The sequence below is a fragment of the Cryptotermes secundus genome, unplaced genomic scaffold, assembly GCF_002891405.2.
Source record: "Cryptotermes secundus unplaced genomic scaffold, Csec_1.0 scaffold401, whole genome shotgun sequence".
Lineage (NCBI taxonomy): Eukaryota > Metazoa > Arthropoda > Insecta > Blattodea > Kalotermitidae > Cryptotermes > Cryptotermes secundus.
In genome coordinates this window covers 71,458-88,626 of record NW_019731223.1, presented here as the reverse complement: position 1 = coordinate 88,626, position 17,169 = coordinate 71,458, and the positions used below count along the sequence as shown (strand labels likewise).

Genomic DNA, 17,169 nt, shown 5'->3' with positions numbered 1-17,169 from the left:
AACAAGCAGTCCATGTCAACAATTATTAAAAAATTCTTGAAGAGAATAGACGACATTACACAACAAATGATTCTTAAGTTTCTTCTTAAAAACATTAAAATTTATTACATTCTTTAATTCAGTCGGAAGACCATTAAATATTTTGATTTCCATACTAGTCACCCCTCTCTTTCTACGCTCAGTATTACAAAATTGTACATACAAATTGCGTTTATGAATAGTGTTATAGCCATGAACATCAGAATATTGGGTGGCATAAATTTTCTTTTTTATTATAAAACATAGGAAGTAACAGTTAAAATCTTTAATTCACGACACAAATTTCTAAGGAAACTCTATTTTTAACGCCTTCTATCACCCTGCACCCCACCCCAAAAATAGAACCATATTTCAACACGGACTCAAATTTTGCAAGATACACACTTCTTAAAACAGTTTGGCTCACTGAGTCCTGTAGGGATTTTATCAAATAGGTAGTCTTGCTAAGTTTCTGACCCACATATTGGGTGTGGGTTGCCCAACTTAAATCTTCAGTAATGCAAATACCCAAAGTGGTACATCCACTGAACAAACAAAATCCTTATTATTTATATAAAATGGAGACACCTTTCAGTATTGAATGAAATAAGACAAGATAAATATGACTTATGCCGTAAAGCTAAAGAAATCTCGCTATAAATTACAATGTCTTTAAGAGATTTTGTCTTCCCCAGCGTTTGGGATCTGGCTGTATTGTTCCAGAGGGATTACATTTTCTGTGCAGGTAGACCAGAAAATCTCAAGTTTGACTGGATGATAACAGACTGGTCTAAATGTTCACAGTCATGTGGTGGAAGTGGCTTCCAGGTTAGTGTTTGTGTTTTATGTGAATTGGAGTATGCCCAGTTGAATGTGATGGTGATGTTTATTGTCTTGCTGCCAGGTCAGGGCTGCACATTGTATGGTGCGCCTGCACAACACGACGCAAAATGTAGACAGCAATCTGTGCGAAGATGCTGGCTTGCCAACACCCCCTACGATACAGAAGTGTGGCACAGAAGACTGCCCTCACTGGGTGCCCAGTGACTGGTCTCCTTGTGAACAGTCTCGCTGTTTTACCTGGAATACAGGTAGTCTTTCTCACAAAAAAGGCTGGCAATCACCGTCTTTTATGTGAAACATGTTATGTAAAACTGTAGCCCACAATGTGCAGTTTGGACAAAATTTTTATTTTCTTTTGTGCTCTTCTTTATTTTCTTCATACTCTCCTCCTCTTCACATTTTAGTCTAGTTTCCTAGTTATGGTCCTCCTGTGTCGCATCAAAAGAGCCTGTGAAAGATGACCATAGCTTACTATGAAAAAGTACCAGTAAATTTTATGTACTAATAGAACTCAGTATTTTAACTCTTTAATATTATTAAAACTGATAATAATCAGTGTATGTTGTTGCAATTTATCAAATTATATATGAATTGAGACTTTCGCTTCAGTTAAAATTCATGTTATGGCCTTCTGTGATATGACACATTCATTCATTCATTCACATGTAGTCAATAATTCGATAACTTTTCAAGGAACAGTGTCTAAATACTCTGTAACACATACGGCCACAGTGTGAAAATTATACATTAATTTTACCAGCTCCTGTCAGCAGTAATATATAAAAGTAGAATATACTGCTGTGTAGTGTTCATCAAATTCCCATGAGCCTAGGAATATTTAGTTGGAAAAAATTTGTGCATGCCCGTCCAGCCCCAGGATCAGTTAAGCTTAACTTTTCTATAACGCATGGAATACATTCTAAAAGGTTATAATCTTGTTATATATTACTCTATAATATGAACCTTTTTTATGTGAAAGAATTGGGTGAACTGCTAATTTATTATAGATCACTCATTCAACCTGCATTGTTGTGAACAAACAACTTTCTTCTGAGAAGTTTTGATATTCTGGGAAATGACCAGTACATGTTGTAATGGAAACTCTTACGTTGCAGATTCAGGAATTTGTTCCAAGGAGTACTGTTGCTGGGAAAAGTAGTTACAATTTCTTACAATGCTGTAAATAGCTTTGTTAAATATGGTGGTCTGAAACTAAGCAGGTAGCAACCACCGTTTTCAGCCCTGAATGCAAATCCTTTCAGTAAATGGTAAATACAGCAAGTGGCCTTACAGTTTCCATTTCCCCATTGCCTAATGTTCTTTTGTTCCTGTCATCCCATGACCATGACTCACTGCCACAGATGTGATCAACATCTTGTATAAGTTTTAATATGTACCTCTGGACATTGTGACCCAGGTAGCTCAGTCAGTATACTGACCAAGTTACAACCAAAATGACAAGAGATTTGAGAGCTGAGGAGGGAACAGCAGAAGTTTTTCTCTTCACAATTGTGTCTAGCCTGACTCTGGTGCCCACTCAGCCACTGCCCAGTTTGGAGGGGTTCCTTTACCAGGATAATATGCCTGAGGCATGGTGCTAACTATTAACCTCCATGTAGTTCTGAAAATGAAGAAAGGTGGAGCTGTACTTGCAAAAGAAAGTGAAGGCTTGAAGTGGGCTGGAGTGGCTATTAGTTACCTCTTTACTCAAGGGTGCTATTTTACCGAAATGTGTGTAAACTATTGCTCTACATATATAAATGTAGACCTGGACTTCTTAGGTTTCTAGACAATTTCAATTCACTTTCTTGTTCTGTTGCTTTATTGTTCGCCATTGTCCGACATATTCTTGTAGTATTGTTTTCTGTCTATAATGCAACAGTGTTAATTTAACAACATTAATTCGCATTTAATTCATTAAATATTTGTTAAATGTTTAAAATGTCATTAAAATTATTAAAATATATGTACATCTGGTGTTTGTGCTACACGTTTCAGCCATATACGGCCATCTTCAAGCAACACACTTTTTAAAGAATAGTACAAGGAACACAAAGGAACACTTTTTTCAGTGGCTCTTCCATTCCATTCAGGGCCCAGGCTTCCTATTTAGTTCCATAATTAATTTTCAGAGATGGGAGGCCTCGTTGGAAGAGTGACCAGCCCATCACAAGGCCACTGCTTAAAAACAGGACAACACAAACACAGAATAAACGCATACCCACTATCCCAGCATCTGAGCAAGTGGAGACAGTTCATGCCCTAGACTGCGCTTCTGCTGTTACCAGTGCACAAAGCAACACTAGATTACACACAACTAAGTTAAGTGGCACACCCCATGGAACATGAAAGCAGCTGCAAGAAAATCATCCTATAAAATCATCCTACAACATGAGAATTAAAAAAGTAAATAATAACAACAGCAACAACAACATGTCTTAATAAATACTATTTGGCCAAGCCCACAGTGCAATAGACCCCCTAAAAGCATGTTGCCTGAAGATGGCTCTATGTGACTGAAACTTGTAGCATAAGCACTGAATGTACACATATTTTAATAATTTTAATGGCTTTTAAACATTTAATGAAAATTTAGTGAAGTAAGTGTTAAGTAATGTTATTATATTAAATTTGTTGCATTATAGACAGAAAACAAGTTATAAGTTTATACCTCAATGCAACAGGATGCTAAACTGTAATATTACATATTCTTAATTATTTGTTTAAAAATTTACTTTTTTCATTTTTAAGAGAAAATTTCATCTCAAATTTCTGTACTGTCAATTTAAATAGACGTTACTGTGTATAAATTACAATGTCTTTGCAGCAATGCAGCGACGTGATGTAGAATGTCAACTGAACAATGGCACAGGGGTGAACTTGCAGCAGTGTAGTGAGGTGGAGAAACCTCCACAACGTCAGGAGTGCTACAATGACAAGTGTAAGGGCACATGGAAAGTTGGAGAATGGTCTGAGGTGAGCTCAAAGCTCTTACAGTGCACCTAGGTGGGTGCAATTCTGTTAATCCTTGTAATAATCTAACAGTCAGTGCCTCTTATCCATTATATGTACTACTCTGTTATCTCAAGGAATTTTTCTTCCCTCAGATAGCCCTTAGTGATTAGTTTGGAAGCACAATGGACCACTGAGGTCTAAATGCAAGGGCCGAGCAGGCCTACCCTTTCATACATACATAGCCTTTAGTGAAAACCCTTTCATCAAAAATGTTTCTACCGGCACCAGTGAGAGTAACTCTGCTGCTGTAAGAATTGTCTATCATAGAACTAATATATTCCTTCAGCAAGACACTTTTCTTTAAGCGAAATTTGCATGTATTATTGATATCACATTCTCCATACAGCAAAGTACAGGACAAGAATTTATAACGGTGCAATACTGTACACCTCATATCTCATGCAGAACTGAAGAGTTTCTGTGGTTTTATTTTAATTGTCCATACGAATACTAATATCTCAGATTAGACCACAACACCTTAATTTGCATTACTGCAAAACTGAAGAACTTGGTTATGATACCATATCATTTCCTGCAGTTCCTGCTATTCTCATATCAGAATGTCTCCTCTGTTTATTTAGACATGTCCACTTTTTTGAGGTTCATCTAGCATCTTTCTGTCTTCCCACAGTTCCTTTTCTCAGTTTCCTCCTGTGTTCTTTCTTCCTTTTATTTGACATCTTTCCTAACCTGCTATTTCCCATCTTAAACTTCATCTCTTTTTTTGTGATTTATTGTACAACACTGTCAGTATCTAGATAATATAGTGTTGAATGAAATAATGATTGATGAATAATTACTGGAGAAGAATTTGGAAGGAAGTGGACAGTGCCTTTTGAAGTGTTATTCTAGCAAATGCATTGGAGGACTGAGGAGAACTCAGTCAGGGTAGCTGATGATGTTCCAGTCAAGATTTGATCCAAGGACCGTCCAACTACAAGTTTATGTTGTTACCCCTAAACCAAGCAGCTTGGTAAATCGGTCTTCCTCTTTGGAAATTTCCTTTGGAATTGTAGATTTTTCATTTTTAAAATGTGCCTGTATAACCCTCCCTTTGTTATGTATTCATTTATCTTCCATGACATTTGTCTTCAAATTTTTCCCTATTTTTCTCTTTCCTCTCTCATATCTTGTTGTTCTTTCTGTGCTACTTCTCATAACAACTTGTAACATTTGGTTTCTGAGTTCTAAGCATTACTCAATGGTGTTCTGTCTGCAGGGTTTATCCATAAGATAGAAGAAATAAATTTATGAGAAGTGATAATCAAATCATATTTATAGGGATCATGCTAGGAGATTCAGAACAGTATATCAGCCATCATGGTACAGCACAGTGACTGCCACTTCCCCTGGGAACATGCCTTAGATGTTCACATATGCACTTTAGTCTGCACCCTGCTTTTCTAGTCCCACTTCTTCTAGTTCTGCACTCAGATACCAAACCATGTGCACTTGCATGACTGAGAACTTACCTGCATTCTGTTTGGCACAAATAAAATTCAGAATTTTGAAAAGAATGTTATAAGTACTATAGTTATTGTATGCATTCTCACACTGAAGACCATTATTCTTCACTGTCTAGCAGTTATGAATGCATTACGGTAAGTACCAGTCAAATTTTAGTTTCAGTTGTATTTGTACACAGACATAGTTCACCCTAAATTCTGTTTCTGTCATATGAATAATTTGTATTCCATTTTATAGCAGACTGAATGAGAAATATTTCTACTACCAACCAATTAAATTTCTTATGTGTTTCATGCAATTAAAATAATACTTTTCCATTCCTCCCAACACTATACCAATAGCTACAAGCAACATCCTTCAAAATGTGTCCCCTTCATTACATAATAAATACAAGAGATGTTTATTGACAGCTTAAAACAAATCTATAAACATTTTCTTTCAAATTTTGTATGTGTCCAAAAATCCTTTCCTTCTCCTCCTTTGTTTCTTCTTCCACCTCTCCTTCTGCTTCTTCCTTTTCCTTCTCTTCTTCTTATTCTCATCCTCCATAGTTCTATGGGTCAGTGGTTGAAAAGTTTCTAGTCCCTTATATCTTCCATAGTCTTTTAAATGTTTCGTCAGCCCCATCTGCTCAAAAAATAATAATTAATAATCCTAGCCAACCATGTTTCTCTTCAGTTATTCTTAAGAGTTTCATATCCATTGTTTGGATTTGTGTTTAAAAAACACTGATACTCTATGTAGTGTCATGTTTATAAAGGCATTTCTCACACAAACTCTCCTCCTGCCAAATTTTAGAAAATATTTCTGTGAGATAAATCATTAGCAAAAATAGTTCATGAATGAAAAGCCAATATTGTATGTGTGCGTGCGTGCGTGTGTGTGTGTAAGAGAAGTAGAGAGATCTGCAGTACAGCTCATTTGTTAATCTATTATGTAATGATGAATTGTATTTTTCATTGATTAAAAAAATTATGGTTAAAATATCAGAATACTTTAATAAAAGTTCCTATTTAGATTATCTTGGTTAGTACTAAATGATCCAAGAATCGGTTATTTGATCAATCTGTACCAAGTAACATCTGGCAAAATATACTTACTTTCCTTAATATTAACTCTTCTATATCAGTCTGTTAAGTTGTACTTCCTGAAAATAGTGGTTAACCAGAAGATGGAAGCAATAAACAACAGTGGAAAGTATGCTTGTGTCAGCATTTCAGTATTCACCTTTGCCATTAAAAACTAACAGCATGCCTCTAGATACACTGCCTCTTATTTCATATTGATATCAAATTCAGTACTACAAGCGTAAGTATAGCTATCTTCCGTGAACATTTAAATTTTATAGCATATTCATTGACATAGTTATTTCAGAGGGTCCTTCAGGAACTACAATGTGCAGAAACAGTCTTCTCAATAGAGTTTATGCTCCAGATTCAATAATAATATTGATAACCTCAACAATTTCCCCTTGAAGTGACAATAGGCTTTATACTAGCCTACAGTATGTTAAGATCATGGCCTGCATGGTGTGGGATATCACAGTGGAGTACTCATTTCCACTTCTGTTTGTCGAATAATACAGGTTCCCATCATTGAAGTCTGTATTTGTGACTAAAATATGGAGTTTATAATAGTCGCAGACAAAAAGAACTTACTCCATGGAGCAGAGTTGTTCTTGAGAAGCTAATAGTCATTCAGATATTCAAGAAGATTCTCATATTTATGGAACCTGAAGGTTCTTGTCTTGTTCACAATATCTCACTTTTGCTTCCTATCCTGAACCAAATTATTCCAGTGTAATCCATCTCAGTATATTTCTTGGGGCTTCATTTTATATCATCCTTCCATCTGCATCTGTGTATTCGAAGAGGTTTTTTCCCTTCAGATTTTCTGACTGAAACTTGTTATACATATCTTATCTCTATGTATCTTACACATTCTGCTCATTTCACCCTCCTGAATTCATGGAGAGAATTAAAGTAAGTATGATATAACAGTATTGATGAAGTTAGTACATGTTTTCTCTGCATAATTAGGTGAAATGTTTTAGTTAATTTCCTTTCTTGAGTGTTTAGAGTTTTGATTTGAACTAGCCTCTTACAGGAGCCAACAACTGTGATATTAAGACCCTCACGTATTCTGTGCAAGCACTTGTAACAACACCTGCTTGTCTCATGGAGGTGACTGACCCCAGTCTCACATTGATTCTTAAAATTTAAAAACAAGATATAAAATACTGATAACACGTGTTTGTGTATATTCCCTTATTGATCTCAAAGTCAGCATGCATAGCAGACATATTTTTATAGTCAATATAATATATTCCTGAACTTTGATCACAGGTTTAATCCTGCTGGTTATGTATGTTTGTTTATGTTGTCATGCATTGTCCTATGCAGATAGAAATGTAATGACAAGCTGTATGATATTTAAGGTTCTCACGGCAGTGGTTATTATGACTAGAGTTTTCTTGGTTCTGATTCCATGAAGTGTGGTAGATAGGTACTAATATTTTAAGAGGAACCTACTGCCTCCATCTACTTGACTATACAGCATCATATCCCAGGAGATCATAGTTTGAATGACAGGTTGATCCTGTCATCCCATATGTACTAATGTATATCCAACAGAATGAAATAGAAACCTCTGTACCTTCAAATGAAAGGTTAGAAGAACATAGAGTAAGAAAATAAGAAGCCAATGCAAATATAATAAAATGTATTTGCTTAATTTCAGTCTTCCATAATGAAAAATTATAGTAAGGGATTATAATATATTTTTTTTTGCATGAACATCTGTATTATTTACATGCAAAGCAGTGAAAGTACATAGAGTTATGGTACTGGACTTAATCGACCTTATGATAAATTTAATAAATACTTATTATGAAGATGTTTAGCAAAACTTACAAAAATTAAAATCTTGGAATAAATTTGAACTCAATACCATTAGGAGTAAAAAGAAAGTATTATTAATTTTTCTATGGAACATATCTAAATTAGGACAGGAATGATTGTGAATGGCAGTCAGTCCACTTCCATGAATGTGCAATGTTGTCTAGCATAAGCAGTTGTCCGTCTTTAGCATGCATGCTTGTGTGCATGTGCAGTGTGCAGCCCCATGTGAGACGCAAGGCATCAAGTACCGAATCCTGCAGTGTGTATGGTACGGCACGAAGAAGCCAGCGGGCAACGCCTGCAGGGACCAGCCACGGCCCTCCGTCATGAAGGTGTGCAAGGGGCTGCCATGTGCCCATTGTAAGTCCCCCAAGTACTTGTGTGGCCCTGTTGTTGCTTCTGTCAACCATTAATCATATAAATCCAAACTGAGTACTTTGGTGGGGTTATGATCTGTTAAAAAGTCTTTGTGCAAAATATTGTGGTTCCAAATGATGTTTGATATAAGGCCATGGCAGAACAGAATTCTGAAGTAAGGCTTTCACTGGCTTCTGAACAAATCTGCAGTCATCACTGTATGGTGCGTGGAGGAAGAGAGACTCTTGTCCATGTCATCTTTCCTACATAACATGGCCTCTCTCTTACTCCATTTCGACCCTGAAAGATGAAGGCATCATGTTCTCCAAACCTTCAATATTAACCTTAAAGTCTACAAAATGTCGCAATGAAGAAGACCACAATCTGAACACTCACTACTGTAAAACCCTGAGAACTTATGTCTAGAGTTCTAGATGTCTATAATGAAAAAATGAAAAAAGAGTCTATTTTGAATACATTCTTAAGCCTGTATTTCATTTGTGAGTTCTCTGAAGAGGATAGACATAAAGAGAGCCAAGGAAATGAGTGCAACAAGTGGGAAGTCTAGTTCACTAAGAACTGAATTCCTTTTCATTATTGTTGTCATTGTTTCCATTGACAACAATATTAGAATGAAAATTATGCTCATTTTCCCTAGTGGCAGTTTTAATTATCTCATATTGCCATTTATAATTATTTTTCTTTGATTTGTTTCCATGGTGTAATTTAAATCCATCTATGAGTTTATGTTGCTGTAGTCATTTGTATTTGGATCTCAGTGGTACTCTGAATGAATTTCCCATTTTCATAATATTTCCTATACTGAGACGTCAGAGTCCTTCACCAAAGTCGTACATGTTATACACATTTAATATGACATCCTTTTGCCAATATGACATTCTTTCACATTGCATAATCACACAGTAAGTTTCAGATGAGAATTTTTAACCTTTCTGTAGCATGTCACCTTTTCATCAAAACATCATTCCCTGTCATAATATATTAAAATATTTAACTCTTTAAACCAGATCAGAATAATATTTAATAATTCAGTTCCCACCTCACACAAAATACACTACATCACCATTATGAAAACCAATTATTTAGTGTTGTTTAGGGAAATAATCATTGTTTATTCTGAGAATCAGTCTTTTAGTATTAAAACAGTTGGCACATATAGTTAACACTGTGATTTAAAGGGTTTAATGCTATCACTATGTGTGCACTGTATTCCCTCACTTCATGTTATTCTTCTGCAAAAAAGAGATACAGCTCATTAATTTAAGTTAGGCTAATCCCCACAACTGGCTTCCAGTAGGAGGTCAAGATGTGTTTATATTCATTCTGTAGTCATCATTAATGAAGAACAGTTGAGACAACACCCATGAGTCACCAATGAACTTGCTTTGCTAGACCCATTCCTCTGCATGATCATATAAGATGCAGCTTGTGTTAGATCATATATGTGTTTACTTGATATGTTAATAATGTCTAACTTTCATTTTCAGTGTCCGACTGTAAAGATCAGTCAAAATACTGCCAAAACGTGAAGGCAATGAACATGTGCAGAGTGCATCGGTATCAGCATCAGTGTTGCCAATCTTGTCGGAAGAAGGGCTAGGTGCTACAGACTTCACACAATAGCAATACAAGAAGGGGTGCTGTGTTATCAGTGAGCATTCCTGCTGGGAACATATATCCACATACTAGTAATGCAATCCATTCTTACATATTACATATGTTTGTCTCTGCTATGATCACTGGCAGTGAAGACTGAACTGGAGACAAAGCTTTCCCCATTCCTTCTTGCAGCAGCTCTCCGGTATCGTAGTTATTTATCATTCATTGTGCTATGGTGGCGGCGGAAACACCGGGGTACAAGTGTGTTTCATTGATAAAATAAGCTTTCTTCTCAAACAGCACCCACCTGGAGATGGGTCAGTCATAACCTCTTCCACTTAGAAGTAATCAAAGTGCAGGCCATTGGAAGTGGCTACACTGTAATGGCATTGGCCGTCTACAACTAAGATCTGTAAGACCATTATCTAAAGCAAATATGTTACAAGATCAAACGCACATACTCTGTAAATATTCCATTCTTGTCTATGTATTCATAGCAATATTTAAATTGCCATGCAGCAGTCAGTGCTATCAGTGCTTCAGATTTCTCCAGCCCTTATCTAGTCTCAGTGTTCTGCCAAGAAATAAGTATTGTAACATGTTGCGTAACATGTTGTAACATTTTCTAAAGCGTGACATAAAATTGGATTCAAATTATGATGATCTCCATTCTGAAATAAGTCTGTTTAAATAGTTTAAGAACAAAATGATCGTTATATTTTAAATAATGTATGTGATGAAAATTTATGTTGATTTTATGGGTTTTATCTTGTAAGTCAGTTTTAAAAATTCATATTTACAATACTCAATTTCTTTAAGTTTTAAAGCAAACACAGATATCTTATTTCATTTTACAAAGTCTTGTGATATATGACATTTCTATGATTCAGGAATTATTTAGAACTTGCCCTTTTTCTCAACTGAAAGAAGACCGACTTCTTTCCTCTTATCATTCTTTTCTCTTTTAGACCATGGACCTGTTATCTTCAATATGAATCTCACCATCCTTTGTGTGGTCTTTCAGGATTCCAAAATTCCTTCTTCCTTAAGGAAATGTACATCTCTGAGACTTCGAACAATACCTTTGACCTCGGTAGGTTGCCAGCCTTACTTTGGCTCTCTGATAGAGGATATGCCTCTTCAAGACTTCCAGACAATTCCCCCTCCATATATACAGTCCCTGGAGAAAGAGTCCCAGTATTTCAAAGCCTCCATGGAGAGCATCCCCTGTTGCTCCTCAAATCTCTGACTTAATGCCATTTAGTGTTTGTTTCATAGTAAAGGTGAAGAAAATTTTGGTAAGAAATAAATTACATTGGAACAGGCTAATAACTATTTCCTGGAGTTAAGTAGAAGCAAATTGGATAATATTTATATTTATTCTTGATTTTACAGTAAGTTCAGCTTTGAAAGTTGACAACTGCAAGCAGACTTGTAGTGCCAATTAAATTTCCAGTTGGGTGCATTCAGTGAAGAACATATTGCAATAATATTCTTTTGCTGTCAGTGCTCACATCATACCAAATTATTCTCATCGTTCATGTGAAACATTAAAACAACCAATTCAGACTTGCCAAAGATTGTGTATGCTTTCATTTTCTCATTGTTCAGTTAGAAGATGTGCTGTGGCTGAAGATGGTCAGTCACCCCTCTATGTTTAGCTTGTCACTGAACTCTCCTTCCATCAGTGACCTAAAATTTGTGCACGTTAAATCTCTGATTGCAGTCTCTGTTGTATGAGTGGTCCCTGTTTTATATTTCCTGTGGTAATTGTATAAAATGTTCCGAGGCAGGGATTGTGTTATGATAGGAAGTGTATTAAAGTTATATAACACAGTTGTGGTCCACTTAAAGATGATGTGTGTTCATATTCGTCTGTGAGTTGTGAGAGAAGGGGGAAATGACTGCATATTGGAATAAGGCAGCACCTTAATTTATTCTCTGTTTCGCGGTTTGAAAGGCTTGGCACCTCCATGCCCTTTGACAGACAATACACAAATCAGTATTCAAGTTGTTTAGCATGAACTATCAATACATCATGACAAAGGGGCTTACATTTTAACTGTATGTGCTGCACATGGCTATCTCAAATGCTCACTTGTCCCATGAATTCATGGAGACAGAAATTTTCACACAGAATCAATAAATGCTTCTTCAGCAGACAGCCATGAGAAAATGCAGTTAGCATCCAACATTCTGGAGACTGCCTCTGTTTCCATCAATACAACGAAGTCTTCTCAGATGATTAGCTATGTGAAAACAGAGTTAGTGTCCAACATTTTGGATCCTTTATCAGGGATTGATTTGATGAGTGACTTGACTGCCCATTGTATTTGTAGATACAGTAGTCTTTGACCCAGTGTGGAGTCAGTGTTGCATGACTTCCAGAGTCATGAGACAGTAAAACGTGGGGGACTCAGAACCAATAATGACTGTGCTGGCGAGAACCAGCAGCAATTTGTGTGACCCAACCTGATATGACCCTGGTGTCTGTATCCAGAGATGGGTCACTAGGGAACATTGGGTAGAGTCAAGTGGTCAGTCATCACATGTTCTGTGTTGCTTAACCTGAATAACTCAAGATGCTAGCTACTGTTGAAATTTCCTTACATGTGTTTTAAAGGGCCTAATTCAGTAGAGACACTTAACTAAAACATTGGATGTTAATTCCATTCTAGTACTACTGATCGCCCACAAAGACATCATTGTATCCAGTCACCATAAAGGCTTCAGACCTTATATATATACAGGGTGTCCCAGGAGGAATGTGCCAAACTTCGGGAGGGTGTTCCTTATGTTAAAGTATGCCGATATAACCCAAAACACCTATGTCCAAAGTTGAACGGTTACGGAGATAATGGCCCGAGAAGTGTCAANCATACTTTTCTTGGGCCATTATCTCCGTAACCGTTCAACTTTGGACATAGGTGTTTTGGGTTATATCGGCATACTTTAACATAAGGAACACCCTCCCGAAGTTTGGCACATTCCTCCTGGGACACCCTGTATATATATATAATTTTTGCAGTCCCCTCGGTTTTGTAAGATTTAATATTCTTAACTCCTTATAAACACAGTTTGAATAAGATATCAGATGAAAAATGAACACAAAAGAAAACATTAGTTGGGAAAAACTGTTCAGAGACTTTAAGTACAAGGAATGTAAGCACGCTACTCTATTCATGAGTATTTTTGTTGATTAATAAGAAATACATAATTCATTAAAAATTAAATTATGCAGATGGTTAATGTCACGCTGAAGGAAGTCATCAAAATGGAATAGTCATGATAGTTTCACTTCGTTTGAGATAAAAGTCAGAAATGCAATCTTAAAAATAATGCTGAGAAGGCAATCTAGCATGCAATTGCAGGTTGAAGCAATTAGGTGCAATTAATAATATGAAGCTGATGTGACTGAATGATGGCTTTACATTTTCAGATGCAGAATTAACAAAATTCATATAACTAAAATTTTTCTGCATTAAAAATAAAAGTTGGAAATTAAACAAGCTGTAAATCCTTTCCTTTCAAGAATTTTCGTGAAAGTAGTATTTTGGTATTAAAGTAATAAGTAATTAATAAAATAAGGAGTCCTTGCCTGCTGCATGTGTTTGATATCACTATCTCTTAAAAAAGTGTCAGGCGATGCCCCGAAAGAAACACCAGGGTGCCTCTTAAATAATTCCGCCGCCCTCCAGGCCTCCATGTCTGACTGAAAAGGCAACAGTGGTTGCAAGTCTTAATACTGTAGGCACATTGATTCCCTTTAGTGTTTTGCACCATATTGGTACCAAGCACTTTTTTTAAGTGTAATGTCAGATCATTTGTCCATAACATTTTAAGCAGCCAGGGTGCTGTGGGCACAGATTTGTTAAGTGTATTTACTGTAAGGAAATTTGCATTGTGGGATAACTGTACATACAAAAAAATATATTTATGCGATGTGGTTCACTTGTTATTTTCTTTTCACCTCTTCAGGGAAGATATGCCCATAATTTCTAATCACAAGTTTGTTATTTCCTGATATGTTTATTTTGAATTAATTTTTTGCTGTTTTAATTATGTATATACTATTGTGCTATGTCCATATAATTGTATTACAGAAGACATCATTAGTAGAAGGACATTGTTTTATCTCAATAATAGCAAAGTCCTGAGCTGCATAGTTTTGTATTATTTGGGAAACTGACATGTCTGAATTCTCCATTTCAGATAATGGACAATGGCAGAAACAAGTATTTGAAACTGCATTCAATGGTCTGTTGAAAAATCATTTGAATGAATCTGGGAATTGTCATAATTATCTTTGTAAGCCACTTATGCATACATGTAATATGTTTTCAATCCTGGATACATTAAGTTACTGATTCAAGTGAGATAAGAAAAGCACAGAGAAGTTAATTTAAAAAGTTATAAATCTTATTTTTACTGGAAAATGTTCCGTTTGCATTATTACCACAAAGCAAGCGGAATACTTTCGGTTATATATGTTATCATTCCCTAACATGACACAAGTACTATTAAACCCTTGAAGTACAGTGATACCTGTATACACCAGGAGCTTTAACAATCGAAAACTCATCTCTTTGTCCTCAGAGTATAATTATGCGTTTAATATGATTTTCAGAATAAACAATGATATTTTTCCCTAAACAGCAATAAGTGACTCTTATATTTTCTGTGAGATAGGAACTGATTTTATGAGTATTATTTAGATGAATCTGGCGCTTCAGTAGGTTATGCTTATAAGTTTATTTTATTTAGGGAACCAGGTAACTCAGTCGGTATAGTGACAGGCTGTTGTCTCGGCCCCAGTTCGAAACCCAGCAGTGAAAGATTTTTTCTCTTCTCTGCAGCATTCAGACTGACTTTGGGGCCCACCCAGCCTCTTATCCAATGGTACTCATCTCAATCTAGTGCCAGTATCAGCAAAGGTGGAGTTATACCTTCACTCCCACATATGTCTTCATGGCACAGTGGTTAACTAATTAAGCACAGCGACAAATTTACCTTTACTTTTACTTATATTATTTCATTCAGATTTGATCATCTTCTTATTGAATTTTTCTTTCCTCAGTTTTTGAGTCCATAATCAATTATGGCCACTCATACACAGAAATATAAATGTCCATGATTTTGGATGATAAAGAAATAGGTTAAATAGTGCAAGCATACGTATACATGGAAGGTCTCAGTTTCTATGCCCCCCCCCCATACATACAAGCATACTTAAAGAACTTTAGTGCTGGAAACATTTGTAGGGACATGTGTGTATAACAATCAATATGTGTCATAGTTGTCATTGTATTTGAGTCTTTTGCCTCCCTGTTCTCATTGCCATGATGAATTTTCAAGAATTACATCAGGATAAACATTACTTTGTTTATGGTATTTTACTAGGATTACTTAAAAGTCATTTTATTTGAAACAAGGAAAGAAACTTATGTTGGCAAATACTACTTTGTCTTTTCATTGAACTCATTTTGAAAGATGACAACACATGAAAATATTTTTACTCCTCCTCCTTTTGAAGCAATGTTTCTGTTTATGCAGGTGGATGAATGAAAATTTCCAGTCTCTTGTAGCTTCCTACAGCCTTTCCTTTACTGTCTGTCATTTCCTCTTAATATATATTGTCACGTGTCCAGGGTCCATGAAAAATGATTGTGGATTCTTAGATTTGTTCGTTGCATTTGTTGGACATTACTACACTTTTATACTCAATTATATCAGTTCACACACTTTCTGTGTTCTCTCGAACTTCACTTCTGAACTCTTTGACTTCACTGCACTGCCTTTGATTTTTAACTCTGCTTATAATTGCTGGCTTCAGTTCTGACTATGGAGCTGTCCTCTCATTTCTATGTTTACCTCTCACTTCTGTCTGTTTACCATCAATTCTGACTTCTCCTGGTCTGTTATAACCAACAGTCGGACAGCCTGGAAGACACCTTGCTCAAGGGTTCTGTTTCATGAGTTCTATGCACCGGTAGCTAATGTATTCATTACCACAGACACTACACTAGTCCTGGCTTTCCTTTCCATGGTAATGTCTGTTATGTATGAGTTATTGTGTGAACCTGGTTCATTGTCACCCGTACAACAATATGAAACCTTGGATACTGAGCCATTGCCTAACAATGGACTCCCACTCTGACTCAGATATTCTGGCTTCTAGGTGGCATGCCACAATATTCTAGTACCTGGCATCATCATCTTGTTCTCAGTTATCCCATAGATATCTTTCCTATTACACTCTATTTCCAGTGCCCTTCTTGGAAATCTTTCTCCATCCATACTTTTTCCCCTTTGAATTTATTTCACTTCCCACATAATATATGTTTCCACACCTCACTTCTGTTGTTGAAGCAATCGGTTCCTTATATAAAATAAACCACAGAAAAATACACAATTATATGACACAGGTTCAACACAGTTGTCATTTTGAACACTATGCAACAGCTTATGTTGTAAACTTAATAAAATTAGATGTTTCCCACTATGCTTAACATTTTAGGACATGTCCTTCTATAGTGATGTCTGAAAATTGTATTTATTTTAACCATAACAGTGACTTTTCAAATGAGGTGAATACAGAATTCACTTGTCTTGAGAAAAGTTAAAAATTCGTCTAATAATGTTATTGGCATGTTCACTTCATCAGATCTTAAAGCATTGATAGATCAAACGTTGTTGCTAGCATGCACAACTTTGTAAACACCTTGGGACTCTGGTAAAATATTGATACATGTTAATAACTAAAATGATAACTGCTAATTCTCTTGACCGAAAACTCGCATCTCAAAATTGTTTCGTGTGTACATGTATTTTCACATGGAAAGTCACTGTCAAATTTAATATTAAGGACAGTACAGTGAAAATTCATTGTCACACTTAACTTAAAAATATTTTAAGGTGTTTCTAAGACTAAAGGCGCTTTTACTTTAGA

At 35.9% G+C, this 17,169-nt stretch overlaps 1 protein-coding gene across 15 annotated transcripts in view; it reads left to right on the top strand.

Moving 5' to 3' along the window:
* LOC111866505 (protein madd-4) overlaps positions 1 to 17,169 on the top strand; it is a 669,679-nt gene that overhangs the window by 648,156 nt on the left and 4,354 nt on the right. For 10 of the 15 annotated variants that reach the window (XM_033752289.1, XM_033752297.1, XM_033752296.1 and 7 more), the window contains 5 exons: positions 764 to 846; positions 923 to 1,109; positions 3,689 to 3,837; positions 8,456 to 8,603; positions 10,109 to 13,022. In XM_033752289.1, coding sequence (XP_033608180.1) covers positions 764 to 846; positions 923 to 1,109; positions 3,689 to 3,837; positions 8,456 to 8,603; positions 10,109 to 10,221 — 680 coding nt within the window. In that variant the 3' untranslated portion in view covers positions 10,222 to 13,022. Of the gene's footprint in view, positions 1 to 713; positions 847 to 922; positions 1,110 to 3,688; positions 3,868 to 8,455; positions 8,604 to 10,108; positions 13,023 to 14,432; positions 15,130 to 17,169 lie in introns of those variants that run through there. The other 5 variants (XR_004513224.1, XR_004513226.1, XR_004513225.1 and 2 more) reach the window with 5 other exon arrangements.